Consider the following 16,967-nt stretch of genomic DNA (forward strand, 5'->3'; position numbering starts at 1 on the left):
AGCTCTCCTCTCTCTCGATCATCTTGACACAAGAATTACAATGTCGGAGTATTATTTTATATACAGATAGATGTGTGGGTCATTGTTGTCTTATACAAGAATGGGTAATTAATTCATTACTGCCATTTTATGCTGTACGTTTGGGGACTAGGGTGTTTCAATAGGCACGATGAATGTTATGTTTTAATGCAATGTATCCAGAAACAAACTTTCTTAAAATTCTATTGCATTCATGATTGTAATCTCCCGACTGTACGTGGTGGTTTATAATAATGGTGCTCTCAAGGCGAAGAAGCATGTCGGCTTACATACCTTTGGTAGAAGCTACTTCTTATATTCATGTGTCTTGTATACATAAAGACTGTAATAATACTATTATTATTATACAGTCATAGAATGCAATAAACTGTTGGGTTATTTCGGTTTTGTGCACACCCTTAACTCATAGCAGTGATCCACCCTTTAAAGGTTAACAGACTACAGTTTTGTGTTAAATCTATTATGGGTTTGCGTGCAGGTGTTGCTAGGGTACTATATATGTCAGTCAGATCATGTGCTTAATAGAGAAGCTGTTCTTGAAGAAGTGAAGAAAAGGTTCACTGAGAAAGTGGTGACATTGCATGAAAATGAAGATGATGCTGATGGGTCTGAAAGTGACTAGAATCAAGGTCTTGTTTATTTTTGTCCTTTTCTTATGCTTTCTTTTCATTTGTCTTACATATCATTATTGTCCTGCTTTCTTTCATAACATGTCGATATTCTAATATTTAATATTTCGGATAAAACATATCGAAGTGAAAAATGTGGGTGGCAAATAATCAAAGAAAACTAAATAAATTTGTAAATTTTAACAAAAATAAATGAAGATGCAAGAAAAAGGAAGAGGACAATATTAATGGATTTTTTTTTTTTTTTTTTTTGAACGGCATAAATGGATTTTTCTTGGACCACAATCTGTTATTTTCTTTTGTCTTCTGGTTCTGGTTGGTGGTTGGGGAATTTCAATTAATCATATACATTATGACTTTGAGTTCAGGGATTCTCATAGCTAAGTTACAAAACATATATACAGATCAAAATGGGTCTGGCTAATTAAATATCAACTAAAAACCAATCATTCTCCTTACAAAAATCAAGATTTCATATGTATTTGTTGGGTTGCTACCGTAAACATTTTAGTTTAAATATTAGATTGTAGAAAATAGCTCAAGTTAAAGAAAAAGAAGAATCCTACATAAAGCAATTCAACTTAAATGTCTCACATAATTGTATAAACCAGTTCAAACTTAAAGGAAAAAAAATAAATAAATAAAAATGACCTGCATAAACGAATTCAAATTATAACGGTCTCAAAATAATAACATCAAGTGATAAAAACAGAAAATTAACTCGATATCACAAAGTTAAAACACTTCAAGTTTCCGAAACTCGTTTACTTGCAACTAACTGAAACCACTAAATTTCACAAAACAAACAATTCAAGTAACCAATCACATTTCTTAATAGTCTAGATTTTATTAAACAAAGACAACCCCAACTTCAATAGACTACTGACTATTAAAACGATAATTGTGAACCTGTGCACAGATTAAGCAAATCATGTAAGTGATTATTCAACGCAAACATGATAAGTTATAGTTGAATTCCACCAAGTTAAATTTATCTGCGACTGTGCCAAGAAACAATGTACATAAATCCAGAAAGTTCGCTTGGATATATCCATGGTTTGGTTAGTTTATTTTGTATCCCTAAAAATCAAGATAGGAGACGTTATTCTTTTTAAAATATTGTCTAGGACAAAATCCATAGTCAATGGTTGGTAACAGTTGTTGAGTTACCTAGTCTGGTGATTTTTAGGCTGTCTTTTAAGGTACAATACTTTTAGTCCATGTGGAATTTAAAGCTTAATTTCGGACGGACTGTCACTTTAATACAAGAAAGTAATTAACGCTATTCGTAAAGACCACATAAACCACAATAATATCTTCATTATACTCGAAGAAAAATTGCGTTTATTTAAACTAATACTTCAAGACGAAGTATTTGATACTTTGATGCTACCATATATCTACACATACAACAGTTTTAAACAAACATAGCTAGTTTTTAAACACTACTTCACCACTTAAAGCTTCTCTAGTCACAAGCTTTATCCCCCTAACCCACAACTCAGCCATTTCTAACCCACCATCACATACAAAATGCACCTCCTTCTTCATTGTCACCACCCGAAAGATCCCTGCCATGTCACCATCACCCTTCTTCCCCCTACACTTCACGAAAGCCGCACTGGGTCCCACCTCAGCCTCCTGACAAATAACGTTTCTCTTTCTCGAATCACCCCATCTCAAAACCCCCTCACTCGTCATTTTCAACTCTTTCACATGTGAACCACCTCGTCCCCCTTTAGTATGTTTCAAAACATTCCCACCACTAAGAACCATCACCCTAGAAAGCTCATCTAATATCACACGCTCGGCCACGTTCGACGAATGTTTTCGTGCCAACGAGAGTGCGGTTTCACCTTTTATATTCGTGAAACCACAAACAGACCCACACGAGATTAACAACACACACATTTTCGCGTTGTTTTCTCGTGCAGCTAACATGAGGGGCATGTAACCGTCCTCATCAGGGATGTTTACATCATACCCTCTCCCAGTCAACAATTTGACCGCATTTGTGTCCCCGTGACGGGCTGCATAATGCAGAGGGTAAAAACCTCTAGCATTTTGATTACCCTTTTCTAACGTGAATTCGATCATTACTTTCTCAAACATGTCGGAATTAATATTTTTTTTCGATAGAGAGATCGCGGTTTCGCCAGCTTTGTTAGTTAGCTTAACATCGCATCCGGCGTATACAAGAAGCCTAAAGCCTTCAATGTCACCTCTCATTGTCGTTACCATAACTGCTGAAAACCCGTTATTGTCTTGCTCGTCGAGATTAATATCGTCACGATTGATTAAAGTTTTTAAAGCTTGTTTGTCTCCTGAGTGAGCTACGAATATTAAAGGTGAGAAGATGGTTGTGTTACTAGATATGGGTATCAACCCGGATCTAATGATGTCAAGCATTGTTTTTTGAAACCCATTAGACCAACGAGTTGACTTAGCTATTGACTCGGTGGTTTGACTGGTCAAACTGGTCAAACCAAGGTCAGCACCAGCTTTGGTCAACACTCGGAGACACTCTTCATGTTTAAACTTAGCACTTATCATTAGACCGGTTTCACCGGTTTTTTTAGTTCTCGAGTTAATATAGCAACCTGAGTCGATTAACAGCTGAAGAACCGATGGAAACCCGAGTCTTGCAGCCATGTGAAGGGGTCGTGTTTCGTCATTTTGTGTGGTTTTGATCGGGTGTTCAATGTCAAACCCGCATTTTAGTAGAGTTTTTAGAGCTCGTGAGTTGTTGCAAAGTACGGCGTGATGGAGGAGGGTTCGGGTGTTGTGACATGTGGCAAGGGGGATGTGTTGGAGTAACATTTGCAATATGGAACCCGTAGCTTCGAAGTACTCCACTGCACACCAGGTAATCGGGTAGGGTTCGGCTAGTCCGGCACCGACCCGGAATTCGTCACTAGAAGCTGTGTCCCATGACCATGCTCCTAACTGGACCTTCATGTTGACATTGGCCCCAGCCTTCAAGAAAATTGAGATATGTTAGTTCCTGTTTGTGCTAGAAAAAGAGAAACAAAGCATTATTGTCACAACTTGTGAACGAGTCGACCCGGCTTAGCTTGTTTTACTGAAATGTGAGCTCGAGCTCAGCTCGTTACTAACACGAGGCCGCTCGTGACTAGTCAGGTAAATCTTTTATTTTTACAAACCGAACCAAGCCAACTCGTTTCCAAATGGGTCGTTTTCGAACAAGCTTTTCTGAAGGATTTGAAATCATATTAGTTTTATAGAATAGTGGTAAGATAGGAACGTTGAATAATTAGTTAAAAAGTAAATTTGCACTTTCTTTCTTTAAATTTACCCAAAATTGCAGATTAGGTTTTTAACTGAGGTAATTACAAAGAACGTTCTTTATTTAAATAGCTATAACACTCTACGTCCTTTTCACTACATGCGGTTATCATTTTCTCTTACACTTAGTCATGCGCATTGCACATGAGGGTATTTTGGTATTTTGGGACAAATTGCTCTATGATCTCCAATCCTTCGAATTAGTGGTAGTTATCGATTTGGGTTGAACGTATCTTTTGGGGTAAATGGATCTACGAATAACGATCAACTTAAGCTATGGCATACATATGACTAGATAAATGTTCCAGTTTCCTTTTTCAGTAAACAAAATACTCTATTGTGCATTACATATTAATGACTTAACAGAAAAATTTAACGTCTAAAAAGACATAATTTGTAACATTTTTTTAATTAAAGGCGTTCTTCGTAATTACTTTAGTTAAAAAAAGACATGTACTTTATGGTAAATCTAAAGGACGAGACGTGTAATTTACAAGTTAAAATAGATTATCTTTGTATAGGTACACCGGGCTGACTTAATATGTCCAAATTAATTTTTTTTAATTAATTTTTATATTTAATTAGCGGCACCACTATCAAATAATACAACCCAAAATAATATCCCAATAGACAATATTCATGTCATAGTGTCATTGCCAGCTGGAAATAAGTCAATAACTTGTACCTTGTACGTTCCGTATTTGTTTATTTTATGTAGGGACAGTCAGTTAATATTTTAGGAACAACTCTGACGAATTTAGTAGGTACTTGGTGACATGTTTTGGACATTTTTTTCTTTTACATGTCAATTGGTAGTGAAGTAAATTAATATCCACCAAAGTAAAAAAGATAAGATGTGTAATTCATTACACTGCTCTGAATACCAACAACCAACAATCGGACAAATGTGCTTCTGATTTTCTGGTGAACCATTATGATGCAAGCGTCATAAGTTTCAATGGCTACAAACGTCGACCTGTTCTACGGTCGTTGTAATAAAGATTTAAAAGGGCCCCGGAATCTTTACAAGATAGTGTCTAAAGGAGTTGTATCTGATATTAGGTATACTTAAACTTTGTATTTCTAATAATCCAGACACAAGTTAATGCTATATATATCAAACTATTAATATCATAAGTCCCCTAAGCCAAGTAAACCGTCTTGTTAGAAAAGATATTGGGTTTTACAGGGTGCACATGGGTCGGTTTGTGTCAGTTTTGGGCTCAAACCAAAACAAAAACCGAAACCTAGTATTTGAATTTTTGAAAAGTTTGGTTTATGTATTTTGTTTTTCTATTTAGGATCGGTTTTTCTTTTTCTTTTTTTTTTTTTGTTTTATCATTTGGGCTTAATTATTTTGGGCCAAAAAAATAATTGGAACAAAATACAATTTGGACTTGAACCTTTTTGTTCATTAATGATTAATTAGTTATTATATATTTTCACTTCACATCAAAAATTAATATAAAAATTCGTATGTTCAGTTCAGTTCAGCTTTTTTTGTTTTAATTACATGCAAAACCGAACCGAAAGTTCGTTTTTGCGAAAACATTAAACCAAAACCTTTAGGTTTTGTTTGGGTTCAGTGATTTCGCTTTGGTTATTTCGGTTACGAATTGGTTAGATCAGTTACTTTGTACATTCCAATTTGAACGCACAAGCTGTGAATGGGAGAACTACACTATTTGTTAAATTCTTAGAAAATAACTTAACATTTAAAATAAAATAAAAATGTTATAATCAGAATTGGATTAAAAGATTACCTGTAACAGCCGACGAACAACAGCAACCTGTCTACTAACAACTGCTGCCACAAGTGGTGTGCAGTTAATATTTGTATGAAGAGAAGGCTTTGATGAGCACAACAGCACTCTAGCAGATGCATTTATATCTACACCACACTGTCATGACAAATCAGAAACACATTGAAATAGTGGTTAGTTATGTTAATTACTTAATTATAATAAAAAAAGTCAACAACTGACACATTTATGTTTTATTTACCTTCAAAAGAGCATCAACCACATATACAAACCCTCTGCAACATGCAGTGACAAGTGCATAAACAGCAACATTGGGCCTAATGAGATCAGAAGCCATTAGCATGTTGATAAATATCCCGTCTCGCCCATGACAGGTGGCATCTAACAAAGCTTCCTCACACGACTGTTGAGATGCACCGGCTTTGAGTAAGATCTCAAAGATCTCAAGGTGGCCCTCTCGTACAGCTGCCGTCAATGCAAAGCCTCTAAATAGTTTCTGATTCACATCGGCTCCACGGCTCTGTCGTTTACCAAAATATCAACAACAAAACAAATTGCCATGTCACAAAACATATGATACCAACAGTAATAATAAAGCCCCACTTGAGATTATGAGCATAGTATTCTTTCATTTGTTTATTTCTTTTTAATAAATGCAGGTCACAAAATTTATTAATAGTATATGATGGACACTATATTATGGGCATATTCACTGATCCCATGAGGTGCTGTTGTGTTTATACATTCACGTCTAATTATCAATTATTAATTCAAATATTCAGGTTAAAATCACAGATGTAAACTCTAAAAATCAAAATATAGTCAAATTAAATCTCAATCACACTTGTAAACTTTAACTTTTTGGTGTTCAAGTATCTAAAGGAAAATTGATACAGAATTTGCTTTTGCCTAGATTTGGACCTTACTTTACACCTGTTGACCAGCCCTAAATCGACAATGTGGCTGTAAACGTTTGAAATTACTAACGCAAAGTCGCTAGGTTTGGCCATCTCGGATGACTTGGGAGTTACAAGTACTTGTGATTTTACAAGCATAAGTATACGATATACAGATTGTGCATTTTCTATGATACTAATCAAACAGTGTAATTAAATAACTAACTATTTGCGTTAACTGCGGAGATTAAAAAAATAAAAAAGCTATGATCCGATTTAGAAAGTTAAAAAGAATCTCAAAACTTGATACCAGTAAGTTTGTGACGAGTGTCACGTTTCCAGTATGGACAGCAACGAACAAAGGCGTGACGTCAGATTTAAACTCGCAGCAGTGAAACCGCACCACATTCTCCGACTCATCATCTCCACACTGAACCTCCGCCGTACGAAACTTCAACGTAACAGCGCCGACGAAGTTGACGTCAACGTAGGGATCGTGAATGCATTCAAACGCCGATTTTACGTCGCCGGATGACGTGGCTTCAAGGAGGCGGTTAGATACTTCGGCCTCGTAGTCGACCGGAAGGAAGGCTCCGGTGGCCGGAGAGTGACCGAAGACCATCATGTTATGTTCGGTGAAGGAAATTAGTGTTTGTGTGATCGTTGGTTATTTATTTATTGGGAGTGGTTTGTTTGTGTGTTTCTCTCTCTTGAGTTTTTAATGATAAAAAGTAAAATAAAATTGAATGGTGTGAGCGCCAGAGAGTGAGTAAGAAGAGGGTCAAGTGGTATTGGGAGAAGGGTGGGATTAACTTTAACCACGGTTATAAAGCATTTGTCAGCACCTCTTTTAAGAATAATCACCTCCTTTTTATAAATTAACCCATGTTTTTAAACCTTAATTAATTACTTACTTGCTAAATTCATTTTCAATTATCAAGTTTCAAATTAGGTCACTCATGCATATTTTTTTCTCAAATCAAGTCACTAAAATTTAAAATAGAATATCACTAACTTTTTTGCGTCAAGAAAAAAATAGAGGATAAGATGTGAGGCATATGTAGTTACATTAAAAAAAACATTAATTATATTAAATTTTAAAATAAAAAGTAAAATACACGTTGTTGCACAACGTCAACATCAAAACAATGATAAAAAAATTTCTTATGTGAAACAAAAAGGAAAAAAAGCTAAAAAAGACATGATAAAACATATAATTTAGTAAAATATAAAAGTTAAGTGACTTAATTGAAACAATTTTTAAAGTTAAGTGACTTAATTGTAACACTTTTGAAACCTAGATACTATTCTATGAAATTACCCCTTTTTTAAATTATAAAAAGTAGAGACCCGTTTTCATAAAAATTGTGAAAACTACATAAAATTCGTATGGAACATGAAGATAAGTATATCGTGTGTATATATTTATTAATTCTCGTAGCTATCTAATTGATAATGGTTATGTTATTAATTCTCGTAGCTATCTAATTGATAATGGTTATGTTGTTGCACACATTCTCGTAGTTTTACTATCCCTTGTCTCATAGGAAATTTGTCTGTTAGCAATGCCCTAGCCGACCTAGGAGCTAGTATTAACTTAATGCCTTATGTAGTTTTTGCAAAACTAGGGATGGGAGAACCAAAGTCCACCCGCATGAGCATTCAGTTAGCTAACCGATCTGTTAAATATCCTCGGGGTATTGTTGAAAACATGCTTGTCAAATTTGACAAATTTGTTTTCCCAATAGATTTTGTAATTCTAGACATGGAGGAAGACAAAAGTGTACCTCTGATTCTAGGAAGACCCTTTTTAGCCACTGCAAAAGCTATCATTGATGTTTGCACCGCTAAACTCACTCTCAGGGTCAATGACGAGGCCATCACTTTTGACATAGGAAAATATATGCAACATCCACAACTTCACGATGACACATTATATTGTGTTGACATCATCGATTCTATCGTAAGTTGCTATGTGCGGAAATCTTCCACCAACACCCCACTAGAAACACAAATCTTAACTGACGTTATCACCAAACCCATTTTAGAAAACGAAAGTCTCAATACGAACAACAACAATCAAGAAACATCAAAAGTAGTATGTGAGATCACTGAATGCAATGAAAAATCAAAAACATCTATCGAAGAACCACCAACCTTAGAGTTAAAAGAACTTCCAAACCATCTCGAATACGTTTTTCTAGAAAAAGACTCTCAACTCCCAGTAATTATTTCATCTCACATTTCTAAAGAAGAGAAAGAAGAACTTCTTAAGATTCTTAAAAAACCATAAGAAGGCAATCGCATGGAAGATCATGGACATCAAGGGCATCAGTCCTTCCTTTTGTAATCACAAACTCCTCATGGAGGAAGAATACAAACCCGTTGTCCAACATCAAAGGCGTCTCAATCCCAACATGCAAGATGTGGTGAATAAGGAAATAATCAAACTCCTTGATGTCGGATTACCCAATCTCATATTCACCTTGGGTTAGTCCCGTTCAAGTAGTACCCAAGAAAGAATGAATGACAGTTGTAATGAACAAAAAGGATGAGCTAATACCAATGAGGACCTTCACAGGCTGGTGAGTTTGCATTGATTACCGGAAACTTAATGACGCCACAAGAAAAGATCATTTTCCTTTTATCGACCAAATGCTTGAACGTCTATCAGGAAAAATGTTCTACTGTTTTCTTGATGGATTTTCTGAATACTTTCAAATTCCAATTGCTCCTGAAGATCAGAAGAAAACCACTTTTACATGTCCTTACGGCACCTTCTCCTACCGAAAAATGCCATTTGGACTATGTAATGCTCCGGCCACCTTTCAACGTTGTATGGTGGCCATCTTTCATTAAATGATTGAACACTCTATGGAATTTTCATGGATGACTTCTCGGTCTTTGAAGACTCATTCGATCATTGTCTGAAGAACCTAGACAAAATTGTTAGCTAGCAGTGAGGAAGTAAACTTAGTACTCAACTGAAAAAAATGTCACTTTATGGTCAAGGAGTGCATTGTTTTCGGTCATAAGATATCCCAAACAGGACTTGAAGTTGATAAGGCAAAAATTGAAACCATATCCAAACTTCTGCCACCAACTTCAGTCAAGGCCGTTAGAAGTTTTCAAGGTTACTCAGTATTCTGTCGTCGTTTCATAAAAGACTTCTCCAAAATTACTAGACCAATGACCAAACTTCTGAAGAACGACACACCATTCGTCTTCTCTGAAGAATGTGTTGAATCATTCAACATATTGAAAGACAAACTTGTCAACGCAACAATAATGACTACACCTGATTGGACCCTTCCATTCGAGATCACGTGCGATGCAAGTGACTTTGCAGTTGGAGCCGTACTCGGACAACGAAAAGAGAAACATTTTCACCCAATTTACTATGCTAGTAAAACTCTTAATGTTCACAAGAAAATTACACCACAACAGAAAAAGAGTTATTAACAGTAGTTGTTGCCTTTGAAAAATTTAGATCCTACCTAGTTCTTTCTAAAACCATAGTTTACACCGACCATGCCGCCATACGATACTTCTTCAACAAGCAAGATGCAAAACCCAGACTCATCCGATGGATTTTACTACTCCAAGAATTCTACATAGAATTCAAGGACAAGAAAGGGGCAGAGAATGTAGCCGCATACCATCTTTCACGCTAAGAATGCCCAGCTTTAAAAGAACATCACGAGGAAATTATCGATGATAATTTTCCACATTAATTTCTTTTGCATATCCAAGCATTCATGAAGGAGGAAGACGAAAGTCCTTGGCTTTCCATTTTGCGAACTATTTAGCTTGCAGAATCCTAAGGAAAGGGCTAACTCATCAACAACGGAAGAAATTTTTCTCCGACCTGAAATTCTACTTCTGGGAATACCCTTACTTGTTTAGAATAGGTGCCGATCAGGTTGCTTATAGGTGTGTATCGAGAAAATAAGCCATAGATATTCTCAAACACTGCCATGAAGGACCTACTAGTGGACACCGTAGTACCCCCACCACGGTCAGGAAAGTGTTTGACGGAGGATTTTTCTGGCCCACCATACATAGAGACACACATGCTTTGATCCAAGCATGTGATGCTTGTCAAGGAGTCGGAAACATCTCAGCCAAAAATGAGATGGCTCAAAAAGGCATTCAAATATGTGAATTCTTTGATGTATGGGGAATATATTTCATGGGCCCCTTTCCTAACTCATTCGGGAATAAGTACATCCTCGTAGCAGTAGACTACGTGTCTAAAGGGGTGAAAGAACAAGATCTTCCCACTAACGACGCTCGAGTAGTTATACGATTTCTGAAAAAGTTATTTTCACGATTCGGCACTCCAAAAGCCCTAATCAGCGACAGAGGTACTCACTTCTGCAATGCATTAATGGACTAAGTCTTAGAACGATATGGAGTTCACCACCGTTTGGCAACACCACATCACCCACAGACTAGTGGGCAAGTGGATGTTTCGAATCGGGGAATTAAAAGGATCCTCGAAAGAACCATAGGAATGAATCGCAAAAACTGTGCAGAAAAGTTAGATGACGCTCTGTGGGCCCTTAGGACAGCCTACAAAACCCCCATAGGAACAACACCTTTCAAACTTGTTTATGGGAAAACATGTCATCTACCAGTAGAACTAAAACACAACGCTTACTGGGCTCTTAGAGGAGTAAATTTTGATCTAAAGTCTGCTGGTAAAAATCAGGAAGATCAAATTCACGAGCTCGAAGAACTAAGAACACTGGCCTACGAAAATTCCTGGTCTTACAAAGAAAAGACTAAACGTTTGCACAACGGCCATTTAAATGGAAAAAAAAGTTTCAAGTTGGCAATTGGGTACTGTTATATAACACACGTTTACGTCTTTTCCCAGGAAAACTGATGTCTCGTTAGACAGGTCCATACATAGTTGAATCAGTTTTTGATTATGGGACAGTTGAGATTTCAAATTCTGACACCCACAAGTTTAAAGTTAATGGACATCGGTTAAAACCATACATCGATTGGCCATTCGAAGATGTCTCGGACATGGTAATCGTCCACCAAAACTAACGAACATACTAGAAATAGGGTCTGGCCAAGACCCTCATTAAACCAGGCCTTGTATATATGTTCTCTTTGAAAAAATATTAGTGTCTCAAACACGGGGGCGTGCCTTTAAAAGCACGGCCCCGTGCCAAAAAGTGTGAGCTGGAATCATCACTGCACAAATCTCAGTCAGATTGGTTTGTAACAGAAGTGTCAGACCATAATCACGGGGTCGTGCTTCACTAAGCACGGGGCCGTTCCTGACATCTGTTGGGCTATAAATTGCACCTGTTGCTAATGCATTTCTTGCACCAAACCAAACACACACTCTCCCCTGAGAAATCAATTTGCCTACTGAGATGAATAACGAAATTCCCGTTCCTCACAAATAGAGAAACGAAACCCGACACATTTCTATAACCAAGCTACTCATGAAACATCAAGAGCTCGTTAAGGAACTCACCGAAATGAATCTTCTTGCAGTGATGCACCTCATACAACTCACCGAGTCGTTGGAGAGCATGAAAATGGAACCATGGGACATCAACGAACAACTCCAGTTTCAAGTCCTTCTTTTCACGTACTTTCCTCCGCCCCGACCATTCTATGGAGGAGAGCCTTTCGGTGGAATTTAGAGATATCCATCTTTATGTTTTAATGTGTAATCAAGTGCAATAGGCACAAAGTTTAGGACTTTCGGGCTTAACCCGATTAAATTTCATGTTTTAGGAAACCGGGCTTAAACCCAAATTTGTGTTTAGGACATTTTAATTAATGAAAAGTACTTTTAGGACTTTCAAAATGTTCAATTAACATCTTAAACATCATCCCGAAAATTCTTGTTCTCGCGTTTTGCTGAAAATTCAAAGAAAATTTTTATTGACAAACAGCACGGGGTCGTGCTTCATCTTACACGAGGTCGTGGTCACCTTAGAATCTTCAGCATTATACGCGCTGACTCCGTACAATTCTTTGAATCAGAAACATTTATTCTCCTAGCAGCACGGGGTCGTGCTCGACGTTACAGTCTCTATATAATGCATGCAAATCTCACTATTCCATTCACACCAAACTAAAAATTACTGAAATGGAAAACAAAAGAATGGAGTGGAAACCCATGAGAAAAGACAAGAATGGTGATTCTTCCTCACACCTTGAGCAAGAAATCATTAGGCTTCAAAGAATCGTAAGATACCAATTCGAGAATAACATCCGAGTTGAAGCTCGCTTGATCGAGCTGACAAACAAGGTTGAACTGCTTAGGTTCGAGAATTTCCACATTGTCGAAAGTCACAACAAAGATGTGGATTTCAAGCTCAACTATCTTAACCGAGAAATCGGGAAGCTCGACAAAAAGCTTTCCGAGCTCTTGGATTCCAAGAGAGCCCCACCACACATTCAAGATTTGTTCGGGAATGGTGATCGTTAGTAGTTCAGGCCTTGTCTTGTCTTGTTAGGATTTACTCTTGCTAGTTTCGTGTTTTAAGAATTAATGTTAGGGAATGTCGTTTAATTTACTTTGTAATGTTCAAGAAGTTAATGAAATGTATTAGGACTTTTTATTACTATTTTAACCTTAATCCTCAAAGAAATCCGTTAAAAAAACGAACTAGCTCGTCAAATAAACAACAAACAAGAAAAACATGACTGTAACATGCAGCACGGGGTCGTGCTTCAAGAAGCACGGGGTCGTGCCCCACTCTACAGTGCAGTTACGAGATTTTCATTAAAATACCATATTCCTCATAACCTAAACCTAAAAATAACTCCGCCTACATTCGAAAACCGGCGCCCCTTAACCAATGGCTCAAATATTTGACTCAAATCTTCGATTTCCAACAAGTGGTATGTTAATATGGTGATTCTATTGTTCAAATTTATCATTCTAGGTTTTAAATAAACCCCAAATCTTACCGGTTGATGATAAATCGGGTTAAAACCCGGGAAATAGATGGGTCAATTGTTTAAATCTAGGGTATTGATTTGATAGATAGATTTACACTTAAGTTTATGGGAGTTTGTTAGGGAAAATCATTTGGGTTTGGGACTTAGGTAATCCATACAATAAAATCAAACCTGGATGATATTTCTTAAAGAACTGGGTTGAATCAAAAGTTCGAATCTTGACATTTGCAGAATTAGGATTAAAATCACGGGATGTGTTTTGAAAAACACGCCCCGTGGTCAACTGTAACATTCCGAAATCTCTAAGAATAATATTTAATATATTATTTAATTATTATTATTATTATGATGGAAAAGTTTACTTGAGTTAACAGAAAAATAGTAAAATAATAAAGATGGAAGGATAAGTAGGATAATTAGATGTAATTAATTATGGACCAAAAAGGAAAGATGGGCCTAAGGTCCATAGGCTAAAGGGAGTATAAATACCACTTAAAACCCTAATCCTTTCCATTTTCATACATCTCTACACCAGAGCCTACACCATCAAAACACACATTTAACCCAATTCCCGTTTTTGAGAAAACCACCCACAAAGACACAAAGATTCTTGGAGATCTAGCCATCGGATCGATCACAAATTTTAACTGAGTGTTCACAGTATATAAATTAAGATTCCCACCTATTAGATATTCGATCAGAGATCTGGAAGTACGGTTTTTATCAGCAAAACCATAGCAGCTCAAAAGTGAAGATTCCGGAGACTGTTCAGCTGTTCCGACGACTGTAGCTGCGGTTTACGGCGAAGGAGAGCTGATGGGTTTGTAGATCAGGACAATACGGTTCTGTGGCCGCTTGAATCACTCAAATCGGAGTTCGTATGATATGGTTTTGAGCCTCTCGAGTGATTTCGAACAAAAAACCTCAAAGGTACGTTTTTATTAAAAAGGCTTACTTTTCATGAACGGATTTACATGAAAATTGGTAGGATGATAGATCGTGGCATGATTATTGATAAAGTAATGAACTTGACAGTAAATGTGTTAGTCGGTTCGTTTCGGGTAAAACGAGTAGTGTTCGGTTTGTGAAAAGAACGAGTAAACGAAGTCGGTTTTGCATGAAACTTAGTAGGATAGTAAATCGGACCTTATTATGTGATAAAGTTGCAAACTTGATGTTTAAAATGGACTTAACGAACTTATGGACATATAAGGCTCGTATAAAGAAACCCTAGATCTAGTTTTGAGCATCTTAGCCATAAAGATCCAAGCTTTACGTTCATTCGAGTCAAGTTTGGACCACAAACGGTAAGGGAAAGTTTGGGGCTAAGGCCGAATCATAATAAGTGTATTAAGGTCGCGAAACGTGCGATGAACCGAACCCGTGGACAACAGCCTAAGCAAGTTCGCTTACAAATATGTTCGCGTGCATATAATTTCGCGTGCATATAAGTTCGCTTATAATTAAGTTCACGTGCATATAAGTTCGCTTATAATTAAGTTCGCGTGCATATAAGTTCGCTTATTATTAAGTTCACGTACATATAAGTTCGCTTACAGCAAGTTCGCTTGATGTAAGTTCGTTTAATGTAAGTTCACTTAATGTAAGTTTGCTTTATGTAAGTTCGCTTAATGTAAGTTCGCTTAATGTAAGTTCGCTAATGTAAGTTTGCTTAATGTAAGTTCTCTTACATATCCAAGATTTGATTACATTAAGGCTTGATTACTTTGGATTACCTAGATGGTTCGAATGCAAGGGTATGGCAGAAAGATTATCAAAGAAAGACAAATATTAAAATAAAGGAAAACTATATATATGCTAATTAAAAGTAATCAAATACAAGACCGTTAGATTAGATCAGACGAGTATTGATACGTGTAACTTATATACCGTTAGCAGAGCTCAACTAAAGAAAGGATTAACTATTAACGGAGAAAGAAACAGGATCCAGGTGAGTTTCTAGCCCCATTCCTTGTTATGTTTTCGGGGCTGTATGCATACTCAATGTGATTTGTTAATACACTTGTCCTAAGTGATAAGTGTATGCCCTATGTGATATATGTGAATGGTATGAATGATTGCTTGTCGGTACGTAAACGATCTTCGGATATTTCACGTACTGTCAAGTTATAGTTATGAATATGAATGCTATGTATAATGTATGAATGATTGCTTGTCGGTACGTGAATGATTTTCGGATATTGCACGTACTGCCAAGTTATAATTATGAATATGAATGTTATGTATGAACTATGAATGATACGTATGCATGTTATGAATGAATGTAAGAGATAGAAAGGTAGAAAAGGGACTGGACCCTAATAATATCCAAGGCAGAAAAGGGGCCAATTCCTTTAATAATCTCGAGGCAGAAAAGGGACTGGACCCTAATAATATCCAAGGAAGAAAAGGGACCGAGCCCTTTAATAATCTCGAGGCAAAAAAGGGACTGGACCCTAATAATATCCAAGGCAGAAAAGGGACCAAGCCCTTTGATAATCTCGAGGCAGAAAAAGGACTGGACCCTAATAATATCCAAGCAGAAAAGGGACTGGACCCTAATAATATCCAATGCAGAAATTGGACAGGACCCTAATAATATCTGAGGCAGAATAGAATAAAGTAAAGTAGAAATTTGAATTATGAAAGTATGTACGTATGTATGTAAAGTATGTTATGTTATTAACTAGAACTCACTCAGTGTAGCTGACTATTAGTATGCACGCAGGTGAGTAGGATGAGACAGCTCGCTTGAGGGGAACACATGGCATTGAATAAGAGGCTGGCATCGGAAGACTCGAGACGTTTATGTTTACTATTATGATATTTTGAAAAACAAGATGTTTATGTTAAGACAAGTTATGGTTAATGTAATGTTTTATGAAAGTTTTTTTATATTCCGCGTATGTTTTAATTAACTCTGATGATTAGAACTATGTTGATGAGTAAATCCAACTCCCAAATGTGAGGCACCGCGGGGCCTTACATCAACCACAGGTCAACAAAAAGTCAAAATCAGTGAGAATGACCCAAACTGCGAAAACAACAGCAAGATGGGACCGTGCCTCTAGAGGCATGGGGCCGTGCTTGTCTCTCTATTCCACGTTTTCAGAAAATTTTTAGAATATTCAACTGATCTGGTTCTAAAATTGCATATGGATGAATACGGGGACGGTGAGCATGCTTTCTTAATCTTTCACGAGAATACAGAAAGTGACGAACGCGCCCGACAAAGAATGGGCTACCTTAACAATCGACTCCTGGAACCGAACTTATATGCTTGCAAGGAAACTTTAAAGCAAATAAACCAATGGGGAAGATACAAGTAGCTTTTAAAAGGGTCTTTGACACGTGTTCTAAATCAAAAAGGGAAAAGCACTGACTGAATTAAA

The 16,967-nt window shown here is 36.8% G+C and overlaps 1 protein-coding gene across 1 annotated transcript; it reads right to left on the reverse strand.

Moving 5' to 3' along the window:
* Nucleotides 1-1,764: 1,764 nt before the first annotated feature.
* Nucleotides 1,765-6,316, reverse strand: LOC143633415 (uncharacterized). The gene is made up of 3 exons (XM_077101732.1): nt 5,979-6,316; nt 5,738-5,875; nt 1,765-3,644 (listed from the first exon to the last, which is right to left on the reverse strand). Exons 1-3 carry the CDS (start codon nt 6,078-6,080, stop codon nt 2,100-2,102), a joined length of 1,785 nt encoding a protein of 594 aa, XP_076957847.1. The 5' UTR covers nt 6,081-6,316; the 3' UTR covers nt 1,765-2,099.
* Nucleotides 6,317-16,967: the final 10,651 nt, after the last annotated feature.

The sequence above is a fragment of the Bidens hawaiensis genome, unplaced genomic scaffold (assembly GCF_021521415.1).
Source record: "Bidens hawaiensis isolate Kalapana, Puna unplaced genomic scaffold, B.hawaiensis_p1.1 tig00006717_1, whole genome shotgun sequence".
NCBI lineage: Eukaryota > Viridiplantae > Streptophyta > Magnoliopsida > Asterales > Asteraceae > Bidens > Bidens hawaiensis.

What these genes read in the sequence shown, in the direction of transcription:
- LOC143633415 (XM_077101732.1), bottom strand. Translation starts at nt 6,080, where the DNA reads ATGCTAATGGCTTCTGATCTCATTAGGCCCAATGTTGCTGTTTATGCA. An exon ending in TGGTTGATGCTCTTTTGAAG is followed by an intron (nt 5,876 to 5,978) that starts GTAAATAAAACA and finishes TTGTCATGACAG; the next exon opens with TGTGGTGTAGATATAAATGC. An exon ending in TTGTTCGTCGGCTGTTACAG is followed by an intron (nt 3,645 to 5,737) that starts GTAATCTTTTAA and finishes ATTTTCTTGAAG; the next exon opens with GCTGGGGCCAATGTCAACAT.